The 16,991-nt window shown below is 34.9% G+C and overlaps 1 protein-coding gene across 1 annotated transcript in view; it reads left to right on the top strand.

Annotated features, from left to right (window-relative positions):
- The window catches only part of TSC22D2 (TSC22 domain family member 2), a 49,995-nt gene extending 35,096 nt beyond the window's left edge, over positions 1-14,899 (top strand). Inside the window, exons 2-3 of the mRNA XM_082839027.1 lie at positions 12,100-12,151; positions 13,177-14,899. Coding sequence (XP_082695153.1) covers positions 12,100-12,151; positions 13,177-13,437 — 313 coding nt within the window. The 3' untranslated portion in view covers positions 13,438-14,899. The remainder of the gene's footprint in view (positions 1-12,099; positions 12,152-13,176) is intronic.
- Positions 14,900-16,991: the final 2,092 nt, after the last annotated feature.

Genomic DNA, 16,991 nt, shown 5'->3' with positions numbered 1-16,991 from the left:
TCATTTTGACTCATTTGGTTAGGCCTCATCGTGGAAATGGGATTGAGAGGATTTGTTCAAGAATACCTCCTGAGTTGGAAAAAAATAGTACGTGGAATGCTTGAGAAAGAAGAGGCAAATGTGAGGCCATTCAGCAAAAGAAATAATTAGCTTTCTCAAGAAGGGCAGTTTCTTCCCATCCCATCTTCTACAACTCTTTACCTGCTAGTCTCCTCTAGTGCTTTGGCCCTTATTTGTCTTCACTGTTTAACCAAACTCATCTCTCACAATTTGAGCTACCTACCACATTCTGATAACTCTCAAATCTAGACTCGTCACCAGAGATTACTCTAGAGTTCTAGATGCCTATTTCTAGCAACCTTTCCTTATTTCTCAACCTTCTTTCTTTATTTCTCCACCATGATCTATATCCCAGATGTCTCAAAATTCAAAAGTCCCAAATGTAACTTCAAATTTCTCATTTTCATCTCAGGTTTCTCTGCCACTCACTCCCCATCCCTCAAAAAAATCTAACCATCTTCCTGTGACACATTAACTATTTCCCCATGCCTTAGTTGCTCCACGCTAAAAATTGCAGTCATCCTTGGCATTTTCTTTGTTATAGATGAGTCTCTTTCATTTATCATCCCTCTGATTTCTCACAGACTCTCTGTGCTTCAGTTATAAAAACTTTCATTTTCCCTTGCTTAATCCCTGTGACCAAGCATTTGGCAGTGTCCTGCTATCCCTTATTCCCCTTTGCTTGCTTAGGTAACTTTTTTAAGACCTGTCTTGAGTGTTACTATCCTTCCTTCTCACTAACCCTGCCCCCCCCACACACACACACATACACAAAACACCACATTTGAGTGGTTACAGTAAGTTTCATAAAAAGTCTCTAAAACTAATGATGAAAGAAAAAAAGCCCAATGAGAATAACTTACCTCTGGACACAGCAAATCTGAGGTGAGGCCAAGTTGCAATGTGTATTTGCTAATTCCACATCTAGTGATCTTCCCACTGGTGGACACTATCTAACTTCATGTTCTTCCACCCAGTATTTGTTGAGTATTGGGCATGTGCAGAGGCGACAGATTGGAACTTTTTTTTTTTAACAAAAGTGTCACCTAGAAAGGTAAATGTTACTGAGATTTGGCTATTAGGAAATAAGAAGCAAAAGTTTGTTTAGGATTTATGACCTGTTACCTCCAAAGGAATTTGGATTACCTCAGTATATGGATTAGATGTTAATATTAGGCAGCAAGAACATATGGCAAGTGTAGTTTCAGACTGAAAATGAAGAATGAGATTAAGGAATGTTTCCCCAATTATTTATTGAGTTTAGTTAAAATAATAGCATTACCCATGTTTATTAAATACCAAGGAGTGCTTGGAAAAAGTCAGTTTTGCCGTTAAGTGTAGGAAGTGGCTTTGATCTAGTACAGCTACCTCATGTTATAGCTAAAAAAAAAATTTTTTTAAAAAAGGGGCCCCAGAGTAGCGAGTGATATATTTAGGACTCAGATTCTAAGTATACAGTTTTTGAGTCCAAGTATCTGTGGCAGTCTTTATTAAATGGCTGCCAGCCTCATGATAGATGTCTGTACGGCCAGTAGAGCTTTGTCTGGTAGGAGATAGATGCAACTGTTAAAACATAGCCTGTGTGGTTAGTGCCATAAGTGTAGTGTGGAACATGGCTTACTATACTACTTCTGGAAGGGTTAGAGAAGCCTTTACAGAAGAGAAAATATTTGAGCTGAAATCTATAAAAGAATGGTAGAGTTTCTACAGTACTTAGAGAGTGAGAAACAGTATGAACAAGGAGAGTAAAAGTAAACCATGGAGGGTCTTAACGGAGTTTAGGCTATCCAGTTCAAAAGTTGAGCAGGCATTTGGAACTGGGAGGAAGTGGGATGGGATAATGTAAAGGTTAGCATTAGAAATTTATACTAAACTAGTTCCTGATTTTTCCCCCCTTTGCCCCATTTGTATGTCATTGCTGAAGAATTCTGAGTTACTTTAGAAATGTTAGATGAATTTAGCTACGTAGGTTGTTTTTATAATAGGCCCACTGCCAAGTGAAAATTTATTCAGTGCTTGTTGGTCTCTGAAATGAAATGCAAATCTTAAGAGCTTTACGTTTTTGTTTTTATTTCCCTTGACATTCTTTTTTTTTCTTTTTGAATTTTATTTTACTTATTTTTTTATACAGCAGGTTCTTATTAGTCATCCATTTTATACACATCAGTGTATACATGTCAATCCCAGTCGCCCAATTCATCCCACCACCACCACCACCCCCTGCTGCTTTCCCCCCTTGGTGTCCTTTGACATTCTTTTTTATTATGTTCTTTCTCCAGTTTTGTTCATTTTCATATACTTACACCATGAACATTTCCTTAGGTGGTGAAAGTGCTGTGATTTCCTCATAGTCAAAGGGAAAGAATACTATATTGTTAACCTTTTAAAGGACAACTGATCTTAACTACAAAATGGCTGTTAAACATAGTCCTTTCCCTGGAAGGCTTTTTCTTAATCTTTATCCTTTTCCTAACACAGCTGGAGAAATTTGAACTCATGTGTTTTTAATGTCTTCATTCACATTAAGGATTTTCATTGAATTTTTCTCTTTTATTAAACTTTTGTACTTTGTAGGACAGATAGTCCTTAAAATCAGTATTGAAAACCATAGATCTTTTACTAAAGTATACAGTACTTTAATCACTAAATTCTGATGTTTTTATTTATTTATTTTTAATTTTATTTTATGGCTGTGCCACGTGGCATGTGAGTTCTCGCCCCCTGCATTGGAAGGGTGGAGTCTTAACCACTGTACAATCAGGGAGGTCCCATAAATTCTGATGTTTTTAGAAGTTGGTTAACCATCAGCTTCTATCCCAGCAGACTAAAGGAGTGGTTTTAGAATATCTAGAATGAATATATGAAACTATCAATACATCCACTATATTACTTTTCAGTATAACTATTTAGGTTTTCGTCAGTTATTCTGAACTAGACATCAGTTGGCAAAATTCCTTTCTAATCCCTCTCCTTTTTTTTTAATCTCAGGTACCAGTGTACATCTCAGTCTAGATAATTGTCAATCATAATACTGTTTTCCCAGTCTCCAGGAAGTAAATTAAAGTAGCCAAGACTATAGGTGTCAAATTTTTAATTTGGACTTAAGCCCCTTGGTTATGTATCCTTCACTCCCCCATAATTATGCTATCATCAAATTACCTGTTGCTGCTATGTAAACAGTAAAATGAAATCGCTTTCAAGAGAGTCTGCTCTAAATGTAAGCACTCCAACATTGGGGAAAATGCCACCCTCCTCCTACCCCTTTCTCACACCGTTTTCTTTTGCAGTCTGACTCAGAAGAAGGAAATAACTTTCATTGTGTCAAACCTTGTCTAATGTTAGTCTAGTAAGAAATAACTAACTAGTGTATAAGCTCATTTATCTTAAGTAGATATGATTCCATGTTCTTATTCCATTTAAGTATTTCACTTGAGATAATAGAGTATTAAACAAACTTCCTTAGTTTATTGGACTGTTTGGCCTGTAGTGGTAAAATTGCTGCTATTTTACTTTTGTATAAGTCTCCAGTCTTTCCAGACTAAATTTTTACATCTTCCATCTTGACTGTTTTAACAGAAAAAAAATGTTTAGTTTGGCTAGTTTTTAAGTTGTTTCCTTAGAGTAACTCTTCAAGAAAAAAAAAAATAATAATTATATCAGAATTTTACTACCAAATACTAAAATAATTCTGCCAAAATATCATAACTTTGAAGTGTAAAGAGATCTGGAAGAAGAAGGTAAAGTTAGTATTAATCTTATCTGTACCTTCTTTGGAATTCATTTTTAATGCAACATTGTGTAAGGTTATGTAGCCTATTGTATCTTAGATATTTATTGGAGAGACTTTTACTATTTACTTACTAGCATCACTTTGAACAAAAATAACTATATACTGGGAGTTATAAACATTATTTATACTATATTTTTAAGTGATTTTAATTCACCCTAAGCCAAGGAAGTAAATTTTACAAATCAGAAATGTTATTTATATTGATTGTTTTTTTGTATGTTAAACATAGTACCTAATCTTTCAGAAGGAAATAGTTCCAAATACAAGTGGAGCTGTTGGTCCTCTTCCCTTTCTTCCTTTCTTGTTTCCTGTCTGCCATTTGTTCATGTCTTGAGTTCACACTGTACAGGGAAATAACTCCTTCATGAGTCATTTTCATTTTGGAATGTGTTTTTCAGTATTCTTCACAGTGTAGAGAAAGTAGTCTTCTATCCCTGTTCCCCTTCTGCCTGCCTTCCAGATAAGCACTTACCTAAACAGATAAGCACTTTCTTAGTGTGTGTGTGTCCTTCTAGTCTCTTTATTGTATACACAAGCAAATACAATGTGTATTATCTCCCTCTTCACACAAATGATAATATACACACATCTGTACCTTTACCTTTAAGGATCTTCAAGATACATTGCTTCCATCTCAGTACACAGAAAAGCATCCTTGTGGGTTTTTTTAATAAATGGCTAATATTAAATTGAATGGATGACTATACTGTGATTTATTTAACCCCTTCCCTATTGCTAATCAAAAGCCTGCTGTTATAAAGTATTGTAATGAGTAGTTTTGTAAATACATTATTTCCTATGTATGCAAAAATATCTATAGGATAAACTACTATAGATATTTTTGCATACATAGGAAATGTATACATAGGAAACTGGATACATGTATTTTTGCATACATAGGAAACTTGTAGGATTGCTGGCTCAAAGAGTGTGTTGTGTATAAAATTTATTAGATATAACCAAATTGCTCTCTATACGGGTTATACCATTATACCACTTTGTACCAGCACTGTAAGAGAAGGCCCATTTTCCCACAGCCTCACTGACTGTGTATTATATTTTAGTATATTTGCCAGTCTGTTAGGGAAATAATATCACATTATAGTTTTAATCTCTATTTTTATTATGAATGAGATGTTGAGTATTTTTTCATGTCTTGTGAATGTTCGTGTGAATTCTACCCATGTTTCTATTTGGGCTTCTTGTCTTACAGATTCCTAGAAGTACTTTATATTTTAGGGAAATTATTAAAGAAGCTTTAAAAAAACTATATTTTGAGGCATATAGTTAGAAAGTCCTCTCCTACTCCTCTCCAAAATAGTAAAGAAATTCTTCCTAAATAGGCCTTTTTAAGGTCATTAATACAGATGTTATGGTTGACTCTGGACAAAGGGGGTCTGAGGTAGGAGAGGGACTTTGTATTGATGGTATACTTTTTTGTGTATACTCTCTGAATTTATTCTTTACCATGTATATGTATATTTTTAAAAACTTTTATTTTGAGTAATTATAGATTAATAAGTTGCAAAAAAAAAAGTGCAGGGAGGTCTCAGGTACCCCTTTACCCAGTTCTCCCCCAGTGATAACATCTTGCATGGCTATAGTATAATACCTGAAGCCAGGAAATTGACATTGGTATAATCCACAGGTATAATCCTTTTTTCCTCTTTTTAAATATTCTTTTCTGGTCAGGATTTTGACCTGAAATTAATTAAATGAATGTGAAATATGCTGAGGGCATTGGTGAGCAAAGATTTTATAGATGATAAAAACAAATATCAATCTTCATATAAGTATTTAGCTCAGTTTTTTGTTTTTTGGGGTTTTTTTGTTTGTTTTTGCGGTACGCGGGCCTCTCACTATTGTGGCCTCTCCTGTTGCGGAGCACACGCTCCGGACGCGCAGGCTCAGCGGCCATGGCTCATGGGCCTAGCCGATCCGCGGCATGTGGGATCTTCCCGGACCAGGGCACGAACCCATGTCCCCTGCATCGGCAGGCGGACTCTCAACCACTGCACCACCAGGGGAAGCCCTTTAGCTCAGTTTTTAGTAGTTCCTTCGTAAAAGCTTTTTTTCACAGTAAGATTGGTTACTTGAGAAAATAATAACATTTAGTTTTGTGAGTAGCCATTTTCCCTGCTTGTTTAGCATGAATAATAGCTTTTATCATCCACAAAAATCACTTATTTTGTGTTACTGATAATAAAAATCTCCATGGGGCCTTTTTGTGAGTTTTTTAAATCATGAAATTAAACAGGTTGTTTTTACATTGGTAGAACTTATGGTTAATAATTAGAATATGTGCAGTTTTGAGTTCTTAGCTTAATTTACTGTTAACTTTGTCTAATAGTTTTATTCTTAACCACAGAGGTTTGCATTTGGCCAGAGATTGTCTACATGAATTTTATCTATTTAGGCTCTTTTTTGGAAGGAGGATTGTTATTTGCCCTTAAATTGTGTTAGAGTGTAAATGTTCTTTAAATTAGTCTTACAGAAGGGTGATGGGGTTTTTTTCTTTTTAACCTTGATAGGCTTGCTGAGCTGTAGATTCATTAGATTTATTTTTTTGCAATCAGTGACTTAACAGTTTCTTTCTAAAAAGCAAAACATACCTTTCTTAGAGAAGAGGCAAAATGTTGCCCAGATTAGAATTAAAGCATTTTTAGCACTAATGATGTTATAGAGCTTATTGCAGTGCGGCAAGGGGATTAAGGTTGTAGGTGATTTACTGGAAACAGTACCTGATTCCTGAGGACTGGCCTCCAAGAAAGATTGTAGCTTCAACTTGTAAGTTTAAGAAGAATTGATTTTACCTGGTTTGGGTAAGGGGGCTTTAACATAAGTATTGATATACGAGATTTGCCAACTCAAATAAGTTCTCATCACAAAACATTTTATTTTGTAATTTGGGGAATTCCTGTAGTGGATTTTTAATTGTGTTGTGATTCAACAGAGAAAGTTAGGAGGGTCTTGGAGTAAAGCAAGGTAAATTTTTTTTATAATATTCTGCATATAGATCCATATAATCTTAAGATATCTTCATCTTTCTAACAAACCAAAAGAACGTTTTAGTCCTTAGCAAATAGGTGAACTATACTGGCTGTCTAAAGATCACTGAGCAAGTCCCTTTTCTAAGAAGTGACCTCCCTTGTTTTCAGAGCTGAACCTCTCCTAGGAATATGCTAGATAAGATAAATGGCATATTATGGACATAGTTTAATCTTTGGATCCACAGTTATGGTTTGACAACTAACATTTGGTACTTGGTTAAAGCACTTTTCACAATGTACACAACGCTGGATTTCTTTTAGGTCATTATAGATAGTTGCTTTCTTCGTTTCACAATCTGACTGTTATGATAGGAAAAGCATATGTTTTGACATTAATTAGGTTAGGTTTTAATCCTCTCCCTAGGGTTGTGTCTGAATAACTTACTTGGCTTCAGTTTCCTCAGCTGTAAAGTGAGAGTGTTGCTCAGGCTTGTAGTAAGGACTCACTTAAACAGTGTGTGCTGCCATGAAGTGGGCAGTCATTTGTGTTCTTTTCCTCTACCCTGTTGCTTTGTTAATAAGCATTTGTGGGATTTCCCTGGCGGTCCAGTGGTTAAGACTCAGTGCTTCCACTGCAGGGGGCACAGGTTGGATCCCTGGTCAGGGAACTAAGATCCCACATGCTGTGTGGTTGTGGCCAATAAATAAATTTTTTAAAAAAATTTTAAATAAGCATTTGTATTGAGAAAGGAGAAGAAAGACAGCGTAGCCAAAATGTAATAGAGAAGAAATTTGCACTATTTTTATCTTAAACAGTAGCCATGATGTCTCTGTCCACATTAATAAAGAAAAAAGTTGATTTCTCATAAAAAAATTTTCTTAAATGTGAGATCAAGTTAGCCTAACTGTGTCACTGGTTTTAATTTTTAGAGAGGCAAGACGGGATGATTTGCAGAGTCACTGAGCTGAGAGCATGGATGAAACAGTTAGCCTATTAAGAAGGATGCGGGCTTCCCTGGTGGCGCAGTGGTTGAGAGTCCGCCTGCCGATGCAGGGGACACGGGTTCGTGCCCTGGTCCGGGAAGATCCCACATGCCGCAGAGCGGCTGGGCCCGTGAGCCATGGCCACTGAGCCTGCTCATCCGAAGCCTGTGCTCCGCAACGGGAGAGGCCACAACAGTGAGAGACCCGCATACCGCAAAAAAAAAAAAAAAAAAAAAAAGAAGGCTGCAAATGTAAGAAACTTGTGATGCCGCAGCAGAGGTTCCTATCTGGCCTCTTGTCTTCTCAGTGAGGTTGCAAGTAATCTATTGTGATAAGAGCAAGCAGGCCTGGGAAGAAAAGCTGTGGTGGGGAGCCAGTTGGGATGAACTAAAAGAGGAACAGCATGGAAATCCAATCTAGCTTGGTGTGCCATTGATACTTTTAAGGTTTACTTTTCTTATGAATGTGATTGTAATTTACTTTATTTAAACACTAAATTCAAGCTCATTTGGTTCTTTTGGGAGCCGCAGTTCCGGTAAATGAAAATTCATTATATAAAAAGTCATTTAGTCATTCTTTTTTTCCCATAGTTCTGTATTTCTGTCCGTTCCCTCCATACCCACAGTTTTTTATTCATCTAGTAAATGCTAATCCAGTTACGATTTTATTCTAAAAGAGAGACCCATAGTAACAGAATTATCCCTTTTTATATAGCACTCGGTAGTTTAACAGAATAGTTACAAAGTCTTAGGAAGCCTTCCCTTAAGGAACTTAAGTTCAGAAACTGGTTATAGTGTGGTGAATACAATAATAAGAAAGAAAACAAGGCCTAATACTATAACATTAGGTCAGGGAAACAAATGAAAGGAAATTATTCATTCTGCTTCAGCTGATCATTCTCATTTTAAAAGAGCATAAAGCCCAAACCACTATGTTGACTTTGAACACAACGGAAAATTTGGTTCGCTCATTGAAACAATATTCTTAAACCATGTTCTGGGATCTTGAAATAGAATACACTCTTATTTGGTTATATTTAAAACTACCATACTGGTATCTTTATTAAAAATCAGGCTATTTAAGGCAGTGGTTCTCAAACTTTAGTTTCTTTCAAATCACCTGGAGGAGTTATTAAAATAGATTTCTTGGGTCCCACCTCAAAAGTATCTAATTCAGTAGATCTGAGTGGACCTGAATATTTACATTTCTAACAGGTACCCAGATGCTGATGATGGCTCCTGGTCCAGGGACCACACATGGAGAGCTACTGATTTATTCAAACTCAGAAAAATGTAATGGCTTCCTAACATGAACCAGTAATTGTTTCTAATCCAATTACTATCATATTGACTCTTTCAGTATGCATTTGAGCTCCTATGTGCCAAGCACTGTTCACTTCTTCACAGAGGTGAAGAAGATAAGCCACCTCCCTCAAGGAGCTCAGTCTAATAGAGTTAACAGTGGTAGTATTATTTAGACTCACTTAATCCTCACAGGAGTTTTGTGGATTGGGGTATATAATCCTTATTTTAGGTTAAAAAAAATAAAATGAGGTCTAGAAAGGTAAAATAATTTCCTAGAATTCACAGTGATTACATGGAGGAGCCAGAATTTCCTGGTTATGCACTATAAAAAGTTTGTGATGATTTTAGTGGGCCACAAAAGGGATGGAATATTTGGTTCTACCTTAGGAAATCAGAAGGTGTTGCAGAAGAGGTGGCACTGAGCATCTTAAGGGACAAGTTAAAGATAGCCAGATGAATTGGAACTGTGAGCATTTCCAGCTGAGGGGGCAGTTTCTGCAAAGCCATGGAGACCTGAGAGAACATATGTTCCACACACTGCAAATAGCTGTGTAAGACCATAACACAATATACCACATGGGGTATGAGAGGAGAGGAGACCATAGAAAGCTGAGGTCAAGGTCGTAAAGGGTTTTGTGTACAAGGCTAAGAAATTGTTTAAGTAGAGTTAGGTTTTTTTTATTATTACTCTTCTAATTTTCATCTCTAAGCCAGTGGTTCTCCAAGTATGATTTGTCTGGCAGCAGAATTGGCATCACCTGGAAACTTGTTAGAAATTCAGGTTCCTGGGCCTGACCCCAGACCTACTGAATCTGAAAGGTGGAGCCCAGCAATCTGTGTTTTAATAAAACATCTAGATGACTCTGGTACATGCTAAAGTTTGAGAACCTCTGCAGTAGGTTGTAGGATTCTTGATAACAGCCTTCAGAGTGGCCGAAGGTGACTATAGTGATAGTAATTGTATCTGTGACTGATTTGATTCTGTTAAAGTACAGTGTTTAACAAAATTGGAATAGTAATACCTTTTAAGGGAAACATATCTTCAACATGATCCATTTATACTTTGCAAACCTGTTCCTCCGTAGCAGTAAAAGAGATCTGAGTCAGGACTAGAGGTTATTATATCAGCAAAGAATAGGATGCTAATTATTGTTCCTTAGCTGAGGGAATGGTTTGGAAACTGACTAGGTTTTGTTTTAATTATCAAAAAAGAAGAAGAAGTAAACCTTTTTTAAAGATTTTTGAGGTTTATTTGGGTTTTTTGTTTTGTTTGCTCATTAATATGTAAAACTGGTGTTAAAGTTAGCATTTAAGATATCCTATTTAAAACTGATGTGTTAAAAGAATTGAATGTATTTAAGTCATGAAATGACTAAAACTATTTCATTTTTTCCTTGACATAGAAGTAAAAAATAAAGTATAATCTAGGATTCTCAGGCAAATTCTGATCTAAATGCCTATCACTATCTTTTTTGCCAAATCATGACCAGTGTTTGGTGAATTTATCTATGTGGTGTCTGAATTGAACTTTACATTAAAGTTTATATAGTTCTGTAGTTTTTAGTTACATGAAGCCATACTTTGCTGTCTACAAGCAGTTAAAGCCTAACATATATAAGTATTTATTAATGATCTATATATCCTTTCCAGTTATTAGGTATACAGAAGCCCCTTTTCATCTTAGCAACAGCAGCAAGAAGTGAAGTAGTATGCTGTAATTAATGTGCTTAATGCACAGATAAACAAGCTTAGTGTTTTCCACGCATTGACTCAGGATTTAAAAGTTCAAAGTCCACTGAGGCATTGACACCAGCCCCTTCATTTTACAGATGAGGAAACTGAGGTCCAGGGAAGTTAAATAGTTGATTACTGATGGTCATATAGGTAGTGAGTAGCAGAACCAGGATTATAACCAGATCTACTTAGATTATAATAAAAAAAGGCACCACTACATCAGACAGGATATTTCTGAGGCTCAGTCTGATAGAACATTGAGGGTCCACATCATCTAAAGCAAAATAGTCTTCAGATATATTAGCACCTAAATTTAGCACTACACACTAAATGAAGAGTATGTAGTAAAAGTTTTGTATAAAAGTGGTTTAAAGACCTCTTTTTGTATTGATACAGTAGATTAACATATCTGATTTATATTTACAAGAAAATCTAATAACTATTCTTTAAAGTTTACAAAAACACCAAGAAAAGGATATAGATCCTCACTACATACATGGGAAAATATAAACTGCCAAAGAGGACAATTATTCAACCTCCTGTGTCATTATCACAGAAATGATAAGGTGATATTTAAACTTGGGATGTACTTACCAGCTAGACTATTTCCAATTATTTCTAGGAAAAATTGGTCTAAACCACATACCTTAGTAGGTGATTTTTGCCAGCTAGTAAACTACAGTCAAAGCATTCAGGTCTACCAGAATGTTGAGTTCCTTGTTAACCAACCCTGCAAGTACTGCTTGCCCAAAAGCCCTCTGAATCATTTTTACAAGCCAGTTTTTAAAATTTAAAAACCAGACATTAAAATATAAAATCTGTAGTAGAAAAATCAGCATCTGAATTTAATGCAATAAGTAAGGAATTTCTACATGAAAGGCAATTAGAATATATAGTTGGTAAATGAAGAGATGTGGAGGGGGTACTGTTCATTCAAAATGTATCTTAAGTTCACTGAATTGAGAACTCCTGGATAGAATTGGGAGTTACTTTTTAAAGTAGCATATATATGTCATTGGCAAATTAGAAGTATTGAAACTACAAAGATTTTTACAAGCCATCTGTTTATTGAGATCATTTTCAAAATGAGAGCTCTGAGTATGAAATTCTGAGAATAGACTAATAATCTATTTTAAATTACTATTTTTGGTTTTAAGTAAAACACAATTATTTTAAGAGTTGGAAGGGAGCTTACATTTTTTAGAATAATTTAATGAAATATTCTAATTTTTTCCAGTGCATCTGGGGGAGGTGGTGTAGCCATTGACAACAAAATAGAACAAGCAATGGTAAGTAAAAATTTATAGTCCTCTCATTTCAGAGATTGTTGGGTTTCATCAGTTATAAAAAACAAATACCTAATTTCTTTAAACCAAGATGACCAAAGTGTATTTTTTGATAATGAGATTTGGTTGAAAATGCTAGAATGTTGAGAATTTTTAGTCTATAAATACCAGTGGAATAGATATTTCCCCTACTTGAACATGTTACATTTCATGCCATTTTGGGGAATATACATAATCAACATGCATTTGATCCCCTAAATATCTCAGCATCAAAAATAATTTAGAGACAAAAGACTAATAAAATGAAAACTTCAGCTGGAAATCTTTTCCATCCTTTGGTTATTTACAGTGACTCTTTTACTCAGCTTTAATAAATAGACTTGTTTCTGTTGATTCTGATTCTGATTTCTGCTATTACTGTCAATTTTTTGGTTTTCTTAAAGATATTCTACTCATATTATTTAAAATATTTTGATTCAAGTTATTAAAACCATAGATAGATTATAAATAAAGGCCATTGGTCTCAAACTATTTTGTTTTTTAATCCTGAGGTTTTAAAGTTGGAAATTGCAGGTCACTTCATCTCTTAAAGCAGTACTGTAACTAGTTTATTATCAGACAGTTTAATATCCTTTGTTCTCTTCGTCTGACGTCTAAATATATGATTTTAAACCTTTTTTTAAATTCTAATCTTATATTAATTGACAATTTAAGGAGCTGGTATTTTTTGAAATCACTCCAAACTTTGAAAATAAAATCCTGGGCTTGCTGCCCTAGTTGGGAGCTAGATTTTTTCCACCCCATCTTCCTTAGTGTCAATCAAGAAACAGTAGAAACATTAAAAGCAAGAGCAGGAAAACTATATAAATGTAGTTTAAATAAACTATATTTATAGTATAAATATAAATATATAAAACTATATAAATATAAAACTGCCTAATGTTTATAAGGCACCAGGTAGGCTAGAACCAAATAGCAACTCCTTTCCGTTTCACTCTTTTTGACATTCCTAATTTTGTTCTTCACAGGATCTGGTGAAAAGCCATTTGATGTATGCAGTAAGAGAAGAAGTGGAAGTTCTAAAGGAACAAATAAAAGAATTAGTTGAAAGAAACTCTTTACTTGAACGAGAAAATGCACTGTTAAAATCTCTTTCAAACAATGATCAGTTATCCCAACTCCCAGCCCAACAGGCCAATGCTGGTAGCACTTCTCAACAGCAAGCAGTGATAGCACAGCCTCCGCAGCCAACGCAGCCTCCGCAGCAGCCGAATGTGTCCTCAGCATAAAGCTTTCTTGCCTCATTAAGAAAAAAACTGAAAGCAATCTATCCTTGTGTGCCACTGGTGTTCTTTCCACTTTATACGAAAGCAAGTAGCCATGCTTCAGTTGTGTGTTTGGCCTTTTCAGTATTAGACAATCATTCTACAAGAGCTTTTCCTCTCTTTGAGATGTCATGCAGTGCTGTTGATGTCCAGTTTATGTCATCAGTACACAAGGAGAATAATAGATGGGGTGTATTAAAGAGAGCAAAGTTAGCATTTTACCTGGTGCGCACGAGTGGGGTCTTTTAAGAGCTTTGGTGGCTCTCCCATGTTTCCTATTATCCATGGATTTACCCTGAGCCTTCCTATCGCATTATAAATAACACTTCATCTAAAGAGCCACTTTTCTTTCAATATCAGTAACATTTGCCTACATAAGTTTTCATTTATTTGTGTTTTATTTATTACAGGGCTGCTATTTTCATAATGTACATGAACAATGTCACAGAACTTTTTTAATTTTTTTGAATAATTATAAGTATCAGTAAAGGAATTGAAAGGCAGGATTGCATTTAATAGATGAAACGTTTAGGCAATAATTGAACAAAAGAATCCTGGCATATTTCTAACACTAATGGCAATTTACCTTCGGTATTTATTTTCAGTAGTAAAGACCCAGCTTGAATGTAAATTTTGTATAGTGTAAGTATGAAGAACATAGTGCAACTGTACAGGTAGTCACCAGTTATTGTGATATAATAAATAATTGGGCTATTTTGATGAAGAAAACTTTGTTCATTTGTTTCTACTTTCTAATAGAGAAATTGCCACGATTCCTCTGCTTTTTGACATTTCGTATGACTTTTTTTTCGGGTGGGAATAAAAAGCTGTGAAATTGTTCAACCTACTTTGTAACCAAAGAAGCAAAGCTGTGTAATGGAGTTTTGTTTTTTTTTGTTTGTTTTTTTTTTATAATGCACATTCTTTATGTATTTTTATTTAGTGTTCTCTCGGTCACAATTTTCTTTGCTGTCTAGCATGATCTGCATGACCTATAATCTTTGAACCACTTTCGTACCTCATGTTTTTATCCAGCACTCTTATTGTAATATGTACTAGTCTGTGAACAATGTCAAATAAAAAAGAACGAACAGGTAGTATGGTGGAGCTGAGCTAGTGTACTATACACTAGTTGTAAAAAAAAAAAAAAAAAAAAAAAATAATGAAGTGAGCCATCTTTTTGTTCATTTAAAATGGTGTTTTGAATTTCGTATGCAGAAAACGTTTTGTTACATTGCAGATTTTAATGTATTTAATAAATGCAACATGCAGATTAAGTGCAGTGTATACTGAGTATTTAAATTAAAATGTACATTTCATAAATACAGTTTCAAGAGAAAGCATCATTTTGTGTATACTAACACATTAAGTATATGTCAGAAATTGATGTATAAATATATATTTTAACACATTTTCTGAAATTAAACTGCAGTTTTGTTGAAATATTTGGCTCTCATATGTGTTCAAAATTTAATTTGATTAGATTTGTATTTTCAGAGTTCCAAATATTCCTTCAATGAAAACCTATGTTATTAATGACTTAATGATGGTTCTTAAATTTTCCAAGTAAAATAATTTAAAGAATGCAAGAATGGTGAGCAATATTTGTACTCAATATTCATATTATGTCAATGACATTTAAGTAGGAAATCCTTGTCTACCAGAACTTTTACTTGAATTCAGAAAGGTGCCTGTAGAAATTAACATGCTCTGTATCTATAGCCAACTAGCTAATCAGGAGTTAATAAGAATCAATAGTTAGGTCTTCGCATTAAAAGAAGATAAATAAGTGTTCTTTATCTATCTAAAATTAAAACTTAAGTCACAAACTAAATGCATAAAATCAGAGTGTACATGGGATTTCCAGTTATTTTATATTCTAGTTATGCTGCAGGATATATTCACTAAAAACACAATTTTAATGTTAATAGAACTAACTAAAGGAACTAAGTACTTAGGCTTGAAGAAGCAAGCTAAAGATATGAAGTAAGATTTTTTAATAGAGCCATTCCAGGTGAGCTAGAAAGTGAAACTTCCACGTTGGAATGTTAACCAAAAGGCTCACCGGGTGCACCCCTCAAGTGCGAACAGTGTGATATATAATACAGGTGGAAAAAAAGTATTAGAAAAGGTTGGGGTTTATGTGAAAATATAAATTTTGGTGTTGGGGGTAGAAAAACATTATAAATGCTAAAGTAATAGTCACAAAGGAAGTGATTAATATGCTTTAAATGGTAATTAAAAGCAATTATTACTACTTCTACATTTTAAAAAATCACAATAGAAGAGAAAACATGAATAGTTCACAGAAGAAATAAACGGCAATTTCTAAAGCTTCACCCTCTAGTAACCTAAGAAATACAAGTTCACATTCAACAAATTATTTGTCCTTTAAATAGCAGGACCTAATGTAGAAAGGCAAGCTTTCCTGTGAACTTCTAGAAAGTAAGATGGCAAAATGTATCGAGCCTTAAAAAACTTTTCAACTTAATGACATGAGAAGATACTCAACTACTGGTGCCATGTTCAAAAAATGCAAAACTATAGTGGTGCCTGTCCTCTGCTTTCCCAACTCCCCCCCACCCCCGCTTCTCTTGTATGACCCATCCCCCACCATACAACCCCAAAAATAGCTGTGAAAGGAAGCCTGTACATCCAAACCTACTCTCATGAGGCATGCCCCCAATCCAAAGTCAGGAACAAACTTAAGGGTGGGAAAGCTATGTGCTTTTCAGCATCAGATATACTGTATATTTGAAAACAACATCAAGCATTCCTCCAAATGATTAGTTTAGGATCTTAAGTAAATTTCAGTTTTTCCTCAGATATTTAGGGTCTCTAGTTAGCTGGAATATTAATTTATTGAGATGCCAATTTGGGAGCACAGTCTTGTATGAATGCCATCTGTAATTTTCTCGGTGAAATGCTCATAGACCAAGGTGCCACATAAGTGTTCTGTTGGTTTACTTCAACCAACCACAAGATCATAGGTAGAAAATATTTCTGATGCGGCAATGTGTCTTCAGTACAAACCTAATTTTCCCCAAAGAAAAATCATTTCAAGTAGCTACAATGTGATTTTATAGCTTGATATACACCTCCCTCCCCCCAAGAAATAGAGCGATTGTGAGATATTAAATATATGGTTCCTCATAATTTTTTGTTCAAAAATAGCTGGATATTTCCGATGTTCTGAGCTAAGCATAAATAAGTATAAAAACAGGAATGCTTTACCATCAAGCCCTCAGCGATGGGTAATTAAAACTTCGATTATTCACAAAGAATTGTCACAGGTCAGAGATTAGGGTATTTCTCCAAGTTCCAAACCATAGTCACTTCTGGACGTTTAAAAAAACGGGAAGTGGGGAGGGTGGGCGCAGTATCCTTCCAATTAAAGTAACCAAAATACCTGTTCATGAGAATTCATCCTTGTAGAGCCAGAAATAAAATATCACCTAATTTTCTGGAAACCAAATTTCTAAGGTGGTCTGAAGTCACATATTTTAAAGGAAGCTTTA

Source organism: Leucopleurus acutus, assembly GCF_964270905.1.
Source record: "Leucopleurus acutus genome assembly, chromosome: 5".
NCBI classification, from domain to species: Eukaryota; Metazoa; Chordata; class Mammalia; order Artiodactyla; family Delphinidae; genus Leucopleurus; species Leucopleurus acutus.
Note: the sequence above shows the minus strand (reverse complement) of the source record. Positions and strands in the feature narration are given on the sequence as shown.